We start from the raw sequence: 18500 nt of genomic DNA, 5'->3' as shown, positions 1-18500 counted from the left end.
TTCACACGTGCTACCGCACAGCCTTTCCCGAGGTCAAACAGCGTGCACCGCACTCAATAACAACAGTGTTTACTCTCTAAGAACATCATAGTGTTCTTGTGAACAAATCTTCACTACAGCCTACAGGTTGAGCACATCACTGAATGGTGAAGGAAGATAATGTGCAAGGTCATCATGTAGATGATGTCTGTGCACACTCTATTCATAGATGTTCTAAAGTTATTGTCTCCTCATCCACTCTTCAAGTATAAAAAGAAGGTTACAGTTTGCAGGAAAGATTGCTACGAGCAAAACACAGCACAGCCAGAGCAAGCGGAGAGCATGATTGTGGAGACCATAGCGCTGTGGACAGTCCAGATTGTCGGCCATTGGCCCGTCGACAGTCAAGGATTTAGGACTGGGGACAGCGCAGGCCTAATGTCAGTCCGGCTTGTAGACTGGCGACATAACAAGCCTGTTGACACCTCAGGCTGAATGTAGGCTGGCGACACCATGGTAGATGCCGTTAGTAAGCAATTTGTAACAGCATGTACCACCTCCGCAGGATCATGGACAACACAGCCGAGCTGCCATGATGCAGATCTCCATGATGCAGATCTGCATGCATACATGTATTTATACAACCGATAGTTCCCCTTCATTCCTGTTGTACTCTTCCGGTTCTAGTGAACCTTGACAGAACAAAGAATGGAACACCGGGCCAATTATTATGCGACGTCCTACACACTTGCACAATGCACAATGGATTACACGCATCAAAACACAACTGTGAGCAACGTTCCTGATCATAGGACTAAAGACGTTCAGCCTTGTACTCCAAGTGTGCCTGTCTGCTTGCTCCCCTCCCCCCCCCCCCCCCCCTCCAACACGTGCCCTCCCATACTCACTCTCCTTCCCAGTCCCTCCTCCCTATCTTTGTCTGTGTGTCTGTGTATCTACCTGTCTGTCTGTCTGTCTGTCTGTCTGTCTGTCTGTCTGTCTGTCTGTCTGTCTGTCTGTCTGTCTGTCTGTCTATCTATCTATCTATCTATCTACCTATCTCTATCTACCTATCTCTTCCTTTGCAATTTAGGAATTGAAATTTTTAATATCAAGTCGACAAAGGACAAAACAGCACGCTGTTCGCAGATTGAATACATATCTGTCTGTCTGTCCGTCTGTCTGTCTGCCTGATTCCCTGCCTTTTTACGAGAAACCACGAGCCTCAAGGACAGAATACTGGATGATAGAGGTGGCTGCAAAGTAAAACTGTGGGGGGGGGGGGGTGAAACTGGAGCATCTCCATCGACCTGAGGTCTCGTCTTCAGCGACACTTCAGTGCACCAAAAAGTGGGGAGGAGTAGACACAGGGGTCGGGAAAATGGGGAGGAGTAGACACAGGAGGTTGGGGAAGAGGAGAGTACATTGTGTAGAGGGTGAAAAAATGTAAAGGTACATGTAACAGAGTAAAAAGCTTGTCTGTCTGTCTGTCTGTCTGTCTGTCTGTCGTCCGTCCATCCGTCTGTCTGTATGTCTGTCTCTCTATGTGTGCCTGTGTCTGTATCTATCTATGTCTCTCCGTCTCTCTGTATCTATCTATGTCTCTCTGAATTATCTACGTCTCTCTGCATGTCTCTCTGTATCTCTCAATGTCTCTCTCGTATAACCCTCTCTACCTTTCTCTACGTCTATCTATCAATCTATTCTGTCTATTGGTCTATCTATTGGTCTGTCTGTCTGTCTGTCTGTCTGTCTATTGGTCTGTCTGTCTGTCTGTCTGTCTGTCTGTGTGTCTGTCTGTCTATTTGTCTGCCTACCTGTGTGTCTGTCTATCAACCTATCTCTCACCACATGTTTGACTATTCTAGGAGAAGCATAGCAAGTACAGTGGTCACAGAGGTTCTACACACAACACTCACCAGTATTATCATAATATAGCAATTGGTCTTCCAGTGTGCTCACACTGCCGTTGACACGTATTTGACTTCTGCAGCTGGGCGGAATAAGAACATAGATCACTGGTTGATGATTCCTGCAGGTACAGATCTACACACCCAGGAGGCTTGTACATAGAGGCAACATCAACACCATCTCTTTCCCCATACAGCACAAGTACAAATGGCCTATTAGTAATACAAGCTATGAAAGTAAAACAGCCGCTACACTTTCTTACATATCAGTAAAATTACTCAATCTGTGGACCGAACGGTTGTGTCCTTCGTGGACTCATCAGCGCAGCATAGAGAAAATGAGGCTGAAGCTCATAACTATGAGAATGAAACTTTCCGAGGCCATATCAAACCTGGCCTGAACATACCTTGCCAAAGTGTCAAACTGACAAGTCGGTGAGCTCTGCGTAACGCAAACAGCAAAGGCACTACCCCACAAGAGAGTGCTCAACCACCACAAGAGCAGGAGCAAATTGAAAGTATGTACATATAACTTCATGCACAACATCACCTATTTGGTGTACGCTCTAAGTCTTTATCTCTATTAAACTGGTTGCAAAACACACACATCTTCGCCAGGCATACATCTAGAACATAAATTCATCACATCAAGCCCGGTGTCGTGTAACTTAGTTCTCTCACCTTTTCCTTCGTCCACAAACCACAGCGACGGCAACAATAGCGACCACGAGAGCAAGCACTGTCATTGCTGCTCCTATTGCTATGACAGTGAACACACACACGCATAAAGTTGAGCAGCACAAGAAGTATAAGGGCAGTTGTACGCTGTATAACAGAAAAGTCAGGCTAGTTGTTATATTCACTACGGTAGATCAGGCAACATGGAATGATCTTGACCATATCCAAGTGTTATACAGGTAGACTCCCTTTAATTCGAACCTCAAATTGCCAGGCCGTAATTTCGAATTATCCGGAACTTCTAATTATCCAAATGCAACCCCATGCACTGATATCTATGTCAAAATGCTTGAAATCGCATGCCGAATATTTTTTGCACATTTTTATTTGCATCAACGAAACATGGGTGGTCGTACCAGTCATGTACAACGGATCATCAAAACACTGGATCGACACAAAATCATTTGACATTATCTTCATCTTCTAGTGAAGAAATTGTCAGTCACTGCAGCTTTCCTGAAACAATTTCAACGGAAAGGAACTGCGCTACCTAATCCGCGTCATGAAAGGCCGTCGGACAGCAGCACGTCGTTCTGAAGAACGGAAGTGGAGCATAGGCATAGACAATATTTACGACAATAGTGTTGTTGTGCGCCAACATCTCCGCGCACGAGCTGGCGCGGCAAGAAAGGCCATCAAGATCCGCGAAGAGAGTCAGCCACCTGGAAGAAGTCGTCTTCAATCAAACCTTTGCAATTTGCCTCGCACGGGCTTGAATCAAATTTCGAGAGAAGGTGGGTTTCTTGAACGCTATAGTCGATCCTGCAGCGGACCATCGGCCGATTTTTGAGCTACTCTTGGCTAGAGAAGGAGAAAAGAATGAACTTCGAATTACAAGGATAGCAACTCAATCTCACTTCGAAATAAGCGTTCAAGGGACATAGCCAATGTACTGTAAACAGCTCTTCTGTACGAAGACTGGGTTCGAATTATCCAACCAGCGCACTTTTCGTACTTTGAATTATGCATTCGATTTTGACTTGAAGTGACTTGCAGAAGATCGTTACGACGAAAAAGTTCGAATTACACGGAATGTTGAATTACAAGGCAGGCAGGCATAGTGGGATGGTCTAAGACCATGGTTGAGAAACAGAGGGTACCAGGTTCAAGTCCTGCTTGGAAGCGGAAGGAATTTTTCCAGCCGTGCTGCTACCCACAGTTAATTGGGAACTCGTGGCCTGGCATGAGGGCAACATGGATGCAGCCAATGGGATTTCGGTCTTTGACCACTTGGTAGTGGGTCTGATCTACTCATCTCCCACCGTTTAGGCACTGCATCTGCGCCTTGATCCTAGAGGGTGGTGGCGTTCTCACGGCGGATGCGGAAAACTCGGTTTCCAGCCGAGTCTCACGCGAACCGTGAAATTTATTCCATAATTTTTCGAATTAGAGGGAGTCTACCTGTATATACCGTATTTCTGCACATATTAAGCCATTGCGCTATAGGTGAGATATCACTGTTTTAATTAAAGACCAGAACTTTCGAGAAAATAGATTTGACTATAACAGCATGGAGCTAAAAGTGAGACAGAGACACGCACATGCAAAATATATCTTCAGGGCAGAACCAAAGGGTGCGGAACCAGTCATGTAGTTCATGCACTTTGCCTTTCCCAGGGTCTTTTGTTCGCTTACAAGTTAAAACGCCAACAATATAATTATAAGGGAGGTTGGCATGATATTCGGACATAACGCAATGGCTTTTATGCATGTAATATGAGCCGCGATCAGCGAAAACGACCCTTAGAGTTTTCGTAATTTGTTCAAGAAAAAGGTCGATTTGTGACGTTCAACGATTTTTTGATCGCGCTGCGAACAGCGCGACGAGTTCTTCTTGATCTCCTTGCTTGAATTTATTTGAAGTTAGTTGAAGTGGTGTCGAGTGGCGACTCGAGTGTTCCTTGATCTTGTTGCGATGGCTGCGGACGCCAGAGCTGTTCGCAGAGCACACGCGGCAGTCATTGTGTACAGCAGCTAGCTCGAGCCTGGTGGGGAGTGGATGCTGAAGTAGCCGCTGAAGTTCAGAGTGAGGATGAGACGTTCTTTGGTTCCGACATCGATGTCGACAGCGAGGCGGAATTGCAGCCGTCATCTCCTGCTGCGTTGCGGCTCAAGGTGGTCGATGACTCGTCAGAGTCGGAAGATGAGGAGTCATCACCTGAGATAAATTCTGAGTCTGGGGCTAGTGACGGCAGCGACGTCGTGTCGTCAGCTGCGCAGGAAGAAATGGAAGACATTGCGGAACGACTCCATGCAGGATGCAGCTGCAAATAAGTCGATCATGTCTCCGCACTCTTCCGCTATTCTTTGTCATTCTAGCTGCTTACTGCACTATTTCAAAGGTATTCAAGCTGCCTACCCACCTTAGAATGCTGAATATTTATTGTACACATACATCATTTACATACAAGTACATTGCACCAATTTGGAGTACACCTTGTATATTGGTGTATACACCCGTTTTGAATCGGAATATTGAACTTTTTCTTGGCTGACGTCCTTCAGTAGATGTGCTTCAACAAATTTCTAACCAAAAAGGAATTTTGAAAAATTTGACCCTAAGGGCTGTTTTCGCTGGTTGAGGCCCATATGGCCCGATATCTGAGACTTTCGACCTTCGGGGCGACGCGACTTTTTTGAGAAAAAGCCAAAACAAATTTGATCGCAAAAAAATCGATTCTGTCACAGCAAACTGCGGAGGCGACAATGGCGGAAGGAAATCGAAGGCGATCCTTGTGTCAAGTTGTTATTGGATTCACAGAGGAGGCCAACCGCGATCTCATCGACGATGATGCATCGTTCTTTGGCGATATCCCCTCCAGCGACGCCAGCGCTTCTGATAGCGCAGATGAAACGATCGCACTTGACACGACGCACTTACCTGTTGGCAGCGACGATGAAGAGGACCTTGATGAGTATGATCAGGGGCAACCGGAGCCGGCCACAGCGCTAGCTGCTGCCGCTGTAGGCAGGGACAAGCAACCAGCTATCAAGCTGTCATCCACTGAGGACATCGAAGCACGCCGGGTCGCTGGCTGCCCTTGCGCAGGGAGTCAAAACTGCTTCCTGAGTGTCCCACCAGAAATTCTAAAATCATCGCGAAATTCTACGGAGGTTCTTGGCGACGATGACCGTCGCGTATTCTTGAGTGGCAAGCTGGATGCTCTGGCTAATCGTGGCGATTCAGGACATCACGGAGCACATCATGCTGCGCGATCTCGAGTGACATACCGGTACGAAGTCGGTGGTGTGAAAACGTGTCAGGCGGTATTTTTGTATGCAAATTCCGCCAGTCGATACGACGTGCATCAAGTGCAGGCACATCTCGATGCAGGCGTTCTGACTCCTCCACAGCATGGAAATGTTGGTCGTTCTCCCTGGCATGCTGTGTCTGCGGAGGGTGTAACGCAGGTACGCGATTTCATTCGTAACTACGCTGTGGTGAATGGTCTCCCACAGCCTGCTGCACCCAGGGGCACAACACTCCAGCACCAGTTTACTAGTACTTGCCATGCATCACTACAAAGAAGCTGGTGCACCAGAAGTACGTAGATGCCGGAGGCACTGTCTCTTACCAGACATTTGTAAAACTATGGTTGAAAGAAACTCCAGATGTTTTGATTATGACTCCGAAGGAAGGTGTTTGTGGAGAATGTTCAGAAATGCAGTCGAAGATCACCCGAGCTAGAACGGAAATTTCCAGACAAGAAACAGTGGAAGAGTTGAAGGCGCACATGGAGAAGGCGAATGTTGCGCGAGATCATTACAGGGCCTGCATTGCGAAGGCAAAGGATGCCATAGCTGAACAGCAAAGCAGTGAGTTGCAAGCGCCAGCATACGAGCACTTCACGTTCGACTTTGCCCAGCAGGCGCACATTCCACACCATGCCCGGGAAGTAGGTGCATTGTATTTCAAAGTTCCGCGCCGGATCCAGATTTTTGGTGTTGCAGCGGAGGCTGTGCCATCACAGCACAACTATTTGTTTGACGAAAATGAGACCATCGGAGTTGATGGCAGCAAATGCCATGGGCCAAACTCAGTGGTCTCACTCCTCCATTTTCATCTTCAGCAGCATGCCAAGGGCGCACACGACATCGGTCTGCACGCCGACAATTGTTGCGGACAAAACAAAAACAAAACAGTCGTTGGGTACCTCTGCTGGCGAGTCATTGTGGGGCTCAACGAATCCATCGACCTGTGCTTCATGCGCGTTGGGCCCACTCGATGCTTTGTCGATGGCGGCTTTGAGTTGCTGAAGCAGACTTACAGGAAGACCGACGTCGATACACTTCAGCAGCTAGCTGATGCAACAGATAAATCAGCAGCCTTCAACAAGGCCGTTTTGTTTTCATGGGATTGGAGACAGTGGGATGCATACCTTTCCACTGTTTTCAAGCCCGTGAAAAACATCACGAAATACCAGAATTTCCACTTCTCAGCTGACAAGCCTGGGATGGTGGAGATGTCTGGATCATCGACGGAGGCTGACAAGACCTTGTCGATTATCAAGCCGGATGCTGACATCAGCACATTGAAGACGGAAGTCCTTCCACCTGCCCTGCAACCAGCCGGGATGTCACACGCTCGTGCCGACTACCTTTTCAAGCAGGTTCGTCAGCACTGTCACGAGGAAAACAGAGACATCACCTGCCCCGCTCCTACTGCCGTTGCTGCTGTCGCAGCTACCCTACCAACAGTATGAAAGCTGGAAAAGAAGTGCTTAGACACTCTATTGTAGTCCTGAACTGTTTTCTGTTATTGTTACAACTTGGATACAAACAGTAGTACCAACCATGCTGAGTTTTCAAAATCAATGCTAAGATGTGCAAATCCAAAATCTGACTCCTACTCATAAAATGCATTGCTACATGGTGAATATTGCTCTGAAATCCGTGAAACGTTGTCAAAATACTCTACACAGGTCAGAAATCATTTTACAATGAAAAAGTCTTTTTCACCAAAATAGCCCGGAAGGTCGATTTTCTCAGATATTGGGCCATATTATGTATAGTGTCTGCAATGAAGGGTGGAGGGGGGGGGGGGGGTGCTGATGTGTTAGTCAGTGTCCTGGGAATGGTGCTATGCTTTGGGTGTTAGGTGGATAGTGTGTATGGCGCAAGTACAGGAGCAATGCACACAGTATATTAGCATGGTGATGCTGGTCTTACCGCTAGCTTGTGTTGACTTTTGGGAGACATTTGGAGGTGCCCGTGACACACTGCTGTGTCCAATCAGGCTTGCATTATGTTCGGTTGGCTGTCTGACCGAGGATGGCTTAGGTGCATCCGTACTTTCTGGTTCTGCACACACACACACACACCGAACAAGTTGAAATTTTTAAGTACAAAGATCTAGGGCCGAAACGATCATTCAATAATTCCTAACGATCAACCAATATCATTAACGATCGATAATCATGTTACAGTCTGTATCGGCTATAGAGTGACCGGATAAAAGAATATATCGGCTACAGTGATATTGGTACGAAATATCAAAAGCAAAACGTCTTTTATCCAGTAAAAATATCACTATAACCAATATTATCGGATGTAATGATATATCGGATATTATGATGGCAGCAAAGAATCAAAACATGCATAACACACTATATTATTATCGGCTATAGCGATAACTTTAAAATATATGTAGCAATAATATCAAAGGCCCTATTTTTTTACTTTCTTCACGTTGCTTATTTTTATAGTGATACATGTACATGTACATAACAGAATTTTTTTATGTAAATACGGGCACTGTCAACTATGCAGCATGCTCATTTGTCAAAACGCCATGCTGGAAGTATTTCCTTGCCTTTCATGTGTCGATCGAAATAAAATAAAAAAATCGATCGTATCGCATATAGTGATGCATCGGATATAGTGATAATATCACGGAAATCAAAAGGGTACACTATAGCCGATACAGACTGTATTGGTTTTATCGATTCTTGTCAGCTCTATCGAGCACCAAATTTATGAAGAAATTCCACGATGCCTTTGCTACGCTAGAAATTTGTGGCACTGCACTGTTGACATCTGTAGATATCTGGCTGGTTTTATCAACATGAACTACTCAAGTAGAGAGCTTCATGTTGTTTCTAGAGCGAAGAATCTTGTCATCACCCTCTGGCAACTGTTCTCATCTCCGACTTCTCCCACGAATGAACCGAAAAGGCAAAGTCTTCTCTGCCGATCTCTTTCAAAGACACAAGTCAATTTGACTGCACTTGAAAGTACATGATTGTACTCGTATCCACTATCGGATGGAGTGCAAGGGCTAGAATACTGTCACTGATATGCATGCATCAAAAATCATTAGCACTCGTTTTGAACACCAACGATTATCGATTGCACTCATAATGATTGATATGCGAGTTATCAGTATAATTAGTTCAACCATACTACAAACCAAGGGCTTCATGATGCCAGTACTGTAAAGTACCGCGAGAATGCCCCACGAACGCGTCCTTCCGGGTCTTTTTGTGGAGGTGGCGTAGTTTGTGGATCATACGACACAGACCTTGTACACACATTTCACGTTGGGCAGTCCATCCGTACTCGGTTTACCTTCGAGCGGATGCAAGCTCCACACAAAAATGCCTAGATGACACTCACATATACATACTGTAAGTATACAAATTTTCGGCAGCTATTTAATTTCGGCTATATTCGGCACCGACCCAAAACGCCTAAATTAAAACGCCGATGAAATTTTTCACAGCATCTGTCGCACTATGTCATGCCCTCTACCCCACGCCAAAAATAAATCGCCGCCGAAATGTCAAAAATCGTGAAGTGCCGAAATTTTGTATATTTACAGTAGATCAGGATTTTTCTATTGTCACTCGTGGAAGATCTTAATTGCATCTTGCTGTTTTGGAAGCATTGTACACTCGTACGCTGCCCCTGAGCTGTGTGTTCAAAAAGAGAATGTGTTGTCTTTGCAGTTATTTGGCGCTAGTCCCCGTGAGTGTGTGAGTAATATCACGGGACGTGTTCTCCTGCCCTTTTTCACCAGCTGAGTATTATAACGTGCCGTTTAAGTCACCTATTTCCACTTCTTTCATTTCGCTTCGTGAAGTGTTAGATTTAATCTTTTATGACCTCTACGTAGGGTTTTCATAGCTCACTGGATTGATATCTGCTCATTAAAACCAACCTTCACTTTTCTTTCATTCTTTTTCTTATCTCCACTTTTCCACACTGTCCCTTAAGGTGGCTCACACCCTCTGCGCGCGCATCGTTTGAAAAGTGTAGATTTTCAGTAAATTTTTCGGTAGCGATAATTTTTGTGCGATCAATCGTTGTAGGAAACGTCTTCTCGCTTTTCTGCAATTCTGGCGACCTAGCTAGAACCTGCTGCTAGTGTCCCTCTTCACTCGTTCTTTCTATGAAAGGGGAAGGCAGCACTCGCAGAAGATTTTCCAAGAATGCAATGTCGACTGGTGCTCGTACTATAAGAAGGGAGAAATCAAAGTCCGCTCTTGAATCACGCCTGAGTCTTAGAAAATTATTTCAGAATACGCTTGTGTAGATTTCCTGCCAGTGCCACTGACATGTCGCGACCTTCAAATATAACTTGCTCGATCATCTCCCGCACTGACTGGTAAATTCGTCGGGTAGCTGTGGATGGATCGAGTCAGGGAGGTCGAAGGTAAATACATCGAAGCACTTCAAACACGTTTCAAGACGCACTTCAAATTTTGTAATTGTGTCTTGAAAATTGTTTACAACAATTCGTACTTCAATACGCTGTTGAATTGTATCCTCTGCTTGGGAGTCTCGACTGTTTTATTGCTGCATGGCTTTCCTCAACGCCGTTCACTGTACATGTATCGCGGAACGCAGACTGGATGGCATTGGAGGTGAATTTGATAATTTGTGACTGTGTCATCAACCAAGTGAGGACATCAAATATCAACAGGGACGTTCCGAAAATCACAAACACTGCGAAATAGGTATGAAATGGTCTTACACACTGGTGGGTATTCCACATTCATTGTGTCATATCTTTAGACTGTTCGAAAGTTTGCCGTGCCGTGCAACTTTCACAGACTAATCCGATAATTGGCATGTGGCCCTATCGGCACACACTCATGCGTATGCCGCTGAGTCTATCTATATGTGCACGCACATGTGTGTATACTTACACAATTTTATTACGTATGCAAAATTAGGCAATCTACATGTACATATGTGTGTGCACTCACTCCTATGACATAGAACGACAGTGCAGGCTATGTAGAGTCGCACGAATGTGTGTTACCCGGGTGAGTATATGCATGCGCACTCGCGCGGGCGTTGTGTGTGTGCGCGCCTGGCATGGTATAACGCCGTTCAATATGACTAGTGTTGAACCGTGGTAATTTGCCCCACCCCTTCTTTTTTCTATTGGCGTTGGATATGCAACTAATGACATAAACTCGGTTGTTGAAAACGAGTGCCATGCACCACAATGGATTGACAATAATATAATACAAGTAGCGCTGTAAAAGCGCTGGTAATACTCATGTTGCAGCCATGGCAGTTGTGATTAGCTTTCCAAGTCAAGCCTGCTGCAGAAATTATTGCACTCTGACCAGCTGGAGTGGCCCAGGACTGCAGGTTGTGGAGAACAGGAGTGATGCTTGTATATACGCTTGTACATGTATTTACATGATGGACTTCGAAGTACCGTTAGGTGTATTACTTGTATGTTCTTCTGCCTGTGCACGTGTACATGTGCTGGTCAGTGTGGAACCGCCATCCATATCAGATCATACAGCTCAGCTGCTATCAGTCTCAACAGCTTATATCTGGCAAATAGGGTTTTAGTGACTCAATTTTGCTTACTGTGTTCAACAGAGTGGCATTGCACACAGCTACTTTATGTAATAGTAGCATCTTGGAAATTTTATATTTTTGATAGTTAGCTTCAGTAGAAACTTCTCCAGTGTGGCTCTTAGCTTCATTACCATGGAGACTAAGCGTTCAAGTAATGCACGAAGAACAGTGGCTAGATGCGAAGTGAAAAGCCATTGGACCGTACCCAATGGAATACGCATTTAGTATAGCAGTATTGCTTGCTATGTTGGCAGCAAACACTGTATAATAATAATTGCATTACCAGTAGAAAGTGCCCAATGTGCATTGCTTCAGCACTGTGTTTTGGACAAAGCAGTCAAAAAATTCCACATCAGTATTGGCTTCATGTTGGAGAAAGTTGTGAAAAACACTAGAGCATACATGTACACTCAATACGCATGCTCAGCTACATGTATGGCATTTACCGAAGGATGTACCCAGAGTGCTTGACAGTGCTCAACACCACAAAGGCAGAGCGTAATACACAACAGAACAACAAGGACAATCAAGGCTTGTTTGCTGCTACTTTAAGTTTCATGCTTACGCAATCATCAGGCAACCTGATGATTGCGTAAGCATGAAACTTAAAGTAGCAGCAAACAAGCCTTGATTGTCCTTGTTGTTCTGTTGTGTATGGCATTTAGTATGTGGGCGACTTCAAAGTTCTATTTTGGTAGTTAGCTTCGGTAGAAACTGTCTAAACTTGATCCAAAGCTCTACTACTATGTTCTGAAGATGTTGCAATCAAGTAATGTAAGACACGTATCTGCCGCATTGGAGCTAGTTGTGAAAACCTTTAGACCATACACTCAATGCACGTGCTCAGCTATTGCATTTAGTATGTGGGCGACTTCAAAGTTTTATTTTGGTAGTTAGCTTCGGTGGAAACTGCTAAAACTTGATCCAAAGCTCTACTACTATGTTCGGAAGATGTTGCAATCAATTATTGCAAGATACGTATCTGTCATACGGTGGAGTCAGGGGTTCTAAGGCGTTGGACAATGTCCCAGTGCAATGTGCTGATTCTTGAAAATATGGCATCACTTGACACTTCAAAGTTTTATTTCAAAAGTTACCTTCGGTAGAACCTGCTCAAACTTGCTACACAGTACCATTATTAGGTTATGATAGCATAACCATCGAATACAGGGCAAGTCCAGTGTCAAATACTTGTGGGCGTGGCTAATATGTGGGACGTGTGCGCTGAAATGGGATGATTCCGAAAAGAGAAAAAGGTCACCTTCTAGCAGAATTCTACCCACTTCTAAAGCTTATGCTGGTATTTAGCAAGTATACTACTGACCTGATGTTGGACATCAAGAAAAATGGGGTAACTACCAGTGCTACGGCCAAAAAAGTGGTTTTCCGGTGTTTTTTGGCCTAAATTGGCAATTGTGAGTATGCTATGTTTGGCCCCTCCCCCGAGTGAAACCGGCCGGTAGAACTTGATAAAATGTTGTCTCCGTACACTAGATATCCTACGGAACAAAGTACAATCGTTTGTAGCCACGTTTCAAACAAAAAAAAATTGGACCCGAGGGGTAGGAGCCACCTTAAATTGTATTCCCTGTGGATCCATTGTTATTAGGCATGTGCCTGTTTTGACTAAAACAAAACAAACAAAAGTACTAGTATACAACAACAACAACAACCTTCTCTTATTGGCCACTGGCTATCGTGAGAATAAAGATTTGAAACCTTCTCTTATTGGCCACCGGCTATCGTGAGAATAAAGATTTGAAACCTTGTTGCCTCTATATTTGTTGTCTTGGAATTATTCCAGCATTCCCTGTATATGTTGAGAAGGGAACGAAAACATTAGGCAATTTTGCACTGTCCGGATCGTCCTGCTGCTTGGTTCTGCTGCGTCGGTGCATGCGTGAATTGACATTGAAAAATTTATACACGCCCAAACTTCCTTCGAATAATAATAACAGTCAGTAGAACAGTTTCCTCTGAGACAAAAATGCGATAATACTCATAAAATGAGCCTGAAGTGTAAAAAATGAGCCTGAAGTGTAAAAAAATGAGCCTGAAGTGTGTCCTTTTTATGAGTGAGAAGAACACTAGGCTAAGTTGGTTTGGAGAAGTAACGTTTCTCCGCGCTCTCCTTCAGGAGAGTGAACAGTTTTTTTAATCAAATGGAGTGAAGGAGGGAATGGAGCGAGGAATGACAGCGCACGGACGGCCAGTTTTGAGTCGCGACTTGCACCTGCTCGGCTTGTTGGGCACCTGGAGCTCCATCAATGCGGGCAAAGAGCTGATGCGAGCGAATGGCCGAGGTTGCGCATACTCAGTATTCCCTGTCAGTTTTGTGCCATTTTGTCGCATATGCTGACTGTGTAATTCTGATCTGGTTGCATTTGCGGACAGTTAGTCATAACACGTAACATTTCGTCCTTCGCTTTTTCTACCGTAACTTTTAATCGTTCGATTTTCACAATCTTAGGCATTCTGGAACGCTCTGCAAGAACAGAGAAAAAACCTCCAACTGAGCACTCCAGAGGTCACACATCCAAACACTGTAGCGTCACACATTAGGCGTAGAGCGTGAGATGCAAACAATTTTCTTTGCAAAGGATCAGTCGGGGAATTTTGAAATTTGAAGTGTGTTCCCAATCCAACAGCACTTCACGCTTCTTGGGTTTACTCACACTTGCACCTTCCCCCCGTTACTTTCTATGCGTATGGGTAACGCATTTGACACTGTTGTTTTGGCTCTTCTTTCTTGCGCTGTTTCTATCACTGTCCATGCTCATTCGATCTTGCCCACTGCATTTCACCAGATGATAAGGCATGAAAGTATACTAGTGAACACTGTTCAAAATGTTCAAGAGCCTGAAATGTGTCCCCCCCCCCCTTCTAAGTAAAATTGTTCCCAATCCTTTCAAGATTTTCTTTCCAAGAACTGGGAGAACTTCAAAATGCAATCGCTCAGCCGGGGAAGCGAACTGCCTGAAAAGAGAAAAATGCCAACTTTACCATCTACAAACACAAAAGCAAAAGTCCAACTTCAAGTCCGTTTTTCTCAGTTCAGTGTGTAGTGAGCTAATGGTACTATGCTTTCGGAGTGTTAGGTGGATAGTGTGTATCAGGGCCTGCTGGAGAGCCGGGTCAGCCGGGTCACGCGCCCGGCTGGGGAACTGCACGACCTGGCTGAACAGATAACACCGGGTCCAGTCTGACCCGCCTGAAAAATGTCTCAAACTGACAATGGATTCCTAAAATACCGGTATTTTACGACTCGCGGACCCCATCTGTTGCAAATCTAGCGCAACCGTACACACTACAGTCTACAAGCGACAGAAACTCGGCTAGGGTCAACTGGGGTCAACTGGTTCGAGCGCGGCGAGCCAGCGGCGAGCAGGAAGTCAGGACATTCAAAGTCGATGGGGCAGGCAGTCAGAAGCGTAACTTTGGCTATAGCTTTTGACACAGTTGCAAGTTTTCAGCCGACTGGTGATTTGGACGATGGAGACCGCAGCGAAGAGAAAAAGAACTCACGCTTTCCAAAACTCTTGGAAGAAAGGTCGACCCTGGCTGAAGCTTGTGAAGACGGCGATGCGGAACTCGCTGTCGACGAGGAATCTGGAGATGATCATGGCAACCAAGCTCGACGTTCCTGCCGTCGCCGACTTCAATTACGACAAGGCTATGGCTGCATGGCATTCTGAGGTGACTCGGCACAGTACGACTGCAACGTCAACCTCTTCTGAACGGCGGGACCTGGCCCGCACACCCAGAGCAGCAACGCCAGCAGCATCAGCAGCAACAACCGCACCATGAGCAACAGCAGCGCCAGCAGCGCCAGCAGCAGGAGCAGCAGCAGCAGCAGTTGCAACTCCACCAGTTCTCCAGTCTGCTGAAGCGTTTCAGCAGATGGTGCAGCAGATGCCAGTCGGCTTGGCCATGCAGGTGATGCAGTGGCAGCCAGCAGCCACCCCACAAGGTGCTGCAGCCCCCCCCCCCCCCCCCAGTGCTCTATTATGTGAACATGTTCGTCCTGCTACTAGCACTACTTGCATAATGTTATAAATTGGAAAACAGAATTCCTTTTTTCAAATTGTTAAATCAGAATCCAATGGAACTGCTTTGCATTCTTCACGTAATGTCGTTTACCTTCTACGTTTGCGGACTTTGATAGTTGTTGTTGTTGTTGTTTTTTATTTGAATTCGCAATACCAAACGGGCAATAAGCCCAATTACATGGAAGCGAATAAAAGAATGCTAAGAATGAGGCATTGGGGTGGATGTTATTTCAAGTGGAAAATACTGATCCCGGGAGGTACTACAAATAGGTACAATGAAAATCTGAAAAGGCCATGGTACTGTCGTTTACCATGCTGGAAGCAGCTACATGGAGAAGGAAAAACAACAAGAAAGACGTTATATCTCATGTATTGGACAAACAGAGCTAACAGGAAAAGACCGTTCGTTATAGTTCGCCTTGTTCTCTAAAATTTCCGATTTCCGGTAATAAATTCGCCTTTCTGTTTTCCTGCGTTTTGAGCAGGCTTTTTGGTTGTTTTTCTGTCGGCTGATATGACCCGGCTTGACCCGGCTGGCCTGCATGCGCCAGGTACACTCTGACCGGGCTGTGTTGAATGTCTAGAGCAGGCCCTGTGTATGGTGCAAGTACAGGAGCAATGCACACAGTACACTAGCATGGTGATGCTGGTCTTACCGCTAGCTTGTGTTGACTTTTGGGAGACATTTGGAGGTGCCCGTGACACACTGCTGTGTCCAATCAGGCTTGCATTATGTTCGGTTGGCTGTCTGACCGAGGATGGCTTCGGTGCATCCGTACTTTCTGGTCCTGCACACACACACGCACACACAACAAACAAGTTGAAATTTTTAAGTACAAACCAAGGGCTTCATGATGCCAGTACCGTAAAGTACCGCGAGAACGCCCCACCAACGCGTCCTTTCGGGTCTTCTTGTGGAGGTGGTGTCCTGTCTGTAGGTCATACGACGCAGACCTTGTACACACATTACACATGTTGCAGTCAATCCATAAACGGTTTACCTTCGAGTGTGCAAAACGTCACATAAAACATGCCAAGATGACACACGCACACACACACACACACACACACACACACACACACACACACACACACACACACACACCACACACACACACACACACACGCAGATCATTTTTTGTCCATTGTCACTCGTGGCAGATCTAATTGCATGTTGCTGTTCTGGAAGCACTGTACATTCGTGAGCTGCCCCTCAGCTGTGTGTTTAAAAAGAGAATGTGTTGTCTTTGCAGTTATTTGGCGCTAGTCCCCGTGCGTGTGCGAGTAATATCACGGGATGTGTTCTCCTGCCCTTTTTCATCAGCTGAGTATTAAAATGTGCCATTTTAGTCACCTATTTCCACCCCTTTCATTCTCGCTTCATGAAGTGTTAGATTTAAGCTTTTATGACCTCGTTGCCTCTATATTTGAAGGGCTCCAATTCAAAACGAGATAAATCCATTTTGTGGAAATTTAAGGACGTGCATTTTTCATTTCTTCTTTTTCGGTCTGCGCTGCAGCAACAATGACTTTTATCGCGTTTTGCAGAAGAACACGAACTTCAGGCATCATTTTGACTGGGATGTATCGCGTTTTGACCCGTAAAACCGACACAAAAGACGTCCGTGGGGTGAAACGAATACTTTCTTGACAAAAAAACGCAAAAGCTCCGGTTTGGTCTTCATTTTGTTTTGAATTGGAGCCCATCATTTGTAGTCTTTGAATTATTCCATCATACCATCATTCCCTATATCTGTATCTGAGAAGGGAACGGAAAAGTTTGGCAACTTTACGCTGTTTAGATCGTCCTGCTGTTCGGATTTCCACGGACAGTACATACGTGAATTGACATTGAAAAATGTACACACGCCACAAACTTCTACCGAATAATGAAAATAACACAAGGCCAATATTTCGGCTCACATGGAATTGTAAAAAAATCGTCAAGATCGACGCTAAAATCGCCTTGTGTTAACGGAGCCTGGTTGACATACAGGTTTTGATTAATTTCAAGCGGTTTCTTTTTCGTGACAGCGTTGTGAATGACCAAGGGTCCTCGACATCTGTTCTCATCGTCCAGGAGCGCAGTGTCTGCTCTAGGATTGTCGGACAGCCGGGTACACGTGTACCTGGCGCAACCATTTCACACTGGTCGGAGCCGGATACACATGTACCTGGCGCTGTCTCACCAGCGGAGTCACATGCTTTAACTGGTTGGTTGGTTTATTTTAATTCGGACAATAAATGGGAACTAGGCTCAATGATATAAAGGCGAATGGATAAGCCGCATTTAGAAAAGAGAGGACAGGAATTAGAAAATTACATGGTTTAGTCTGGATAATACATTGATTCTCCATGGCATTGCGTGGAGTAGCTAGCTTGCCACCGATCCCAAGACTCTTGCAATGATGCACTGCCTCATCAAACGTCTTTGCAACATCAACATATGTATACTCTATTCTATGTGGACCAGAAGGACACGTCATCCAACCTGAACGGCAATGAGTAGACACATTGAATAGAAATTGTAACCGAGAGATTGAGAGTAGGACAGTATGAATATGTGCTCTTCCGGATTCGGTTGCCATTTTGTGCATGTTGTTGTTTATTTATTTTGCATCGCATATCAAACAGGCAGTTCTGCCCAATATTATGAAAGCGATGACAACCAGTAAGAAGCATGTCCTTTTTCCTGATGCATCTTGGATCTTGTGGAAAAGGAACAGTTTCTTTTCTTGAACTTTTCTACCATTACTTATTTTTCCAACTCTCTTGATTCCTTGTTGTGGCCTGGTGTACAAGTGTACTGGAGTGCTGGCTGGATGGGACAGAGAGTGTAGTGGCAGTTGAGTAACATTTGCGAGCGGACGTTTTTCCCCGTGTTATTCAGGTTAGATTCCTATGGTTATTCAGGGTAGCGCCCTCTGTTATTTCTACATTATTGTTTTATGTCTGCGTATTGGTGTCCGGTTTGTTTGTGTGATATCTGGTGTCTTCCGTG

The 18500-nt window shown here is 45.2% G+C and overlaps 1 protein-coding gene across 1 annotated transcript in view; it reads right to left on the bottom strand.

Moving 5' to 3' along the window:
* Positions 1-2566: 2566 nt before the first annotated feature.
* The window catches only part of LOC135805118 (macrophage mannose receptor 1-like), a 40524-nt gene continuing 24590 nt past the window's right edge, over positions 2567-18500 (bottom strand). Inside the window, exons 8-10 of the mRNA XM_065319121.1 lie at positions 16156-16287; positions 7797-7928; positions 2567-2649 (exon numbers count right to left, since the gene is read on the bottom strand). Coding sequence (XP_065175193.1) covers positions 2567-2649; positions 7797-7928; positions 16156-16287 — 347 coding nt within the window. The remainder of the gene's footprint in view (positions 2650-7796; positions 7929-16155; positions 16288-18500) is intronic.

Source organism: Sycon ciliatum, chromosome 1, assembly GCF_964019385.1.
Source record: "Sycon ciliatum chromosome 1, ocSycCili1.1, whole genome shotgun sequence".
Taxonomy (NCBI): Eukaryota; Metazoa; Porifera; class Calcarea; order Leucosolenida; family Sycettidae; genus Sycon; species Sycon ciliatum.
The sequence above is the reverse complement of the archived record's forward strand: the minus strand, read 5'-3'. Positions and strand labels throughout refer to the sequence as shown.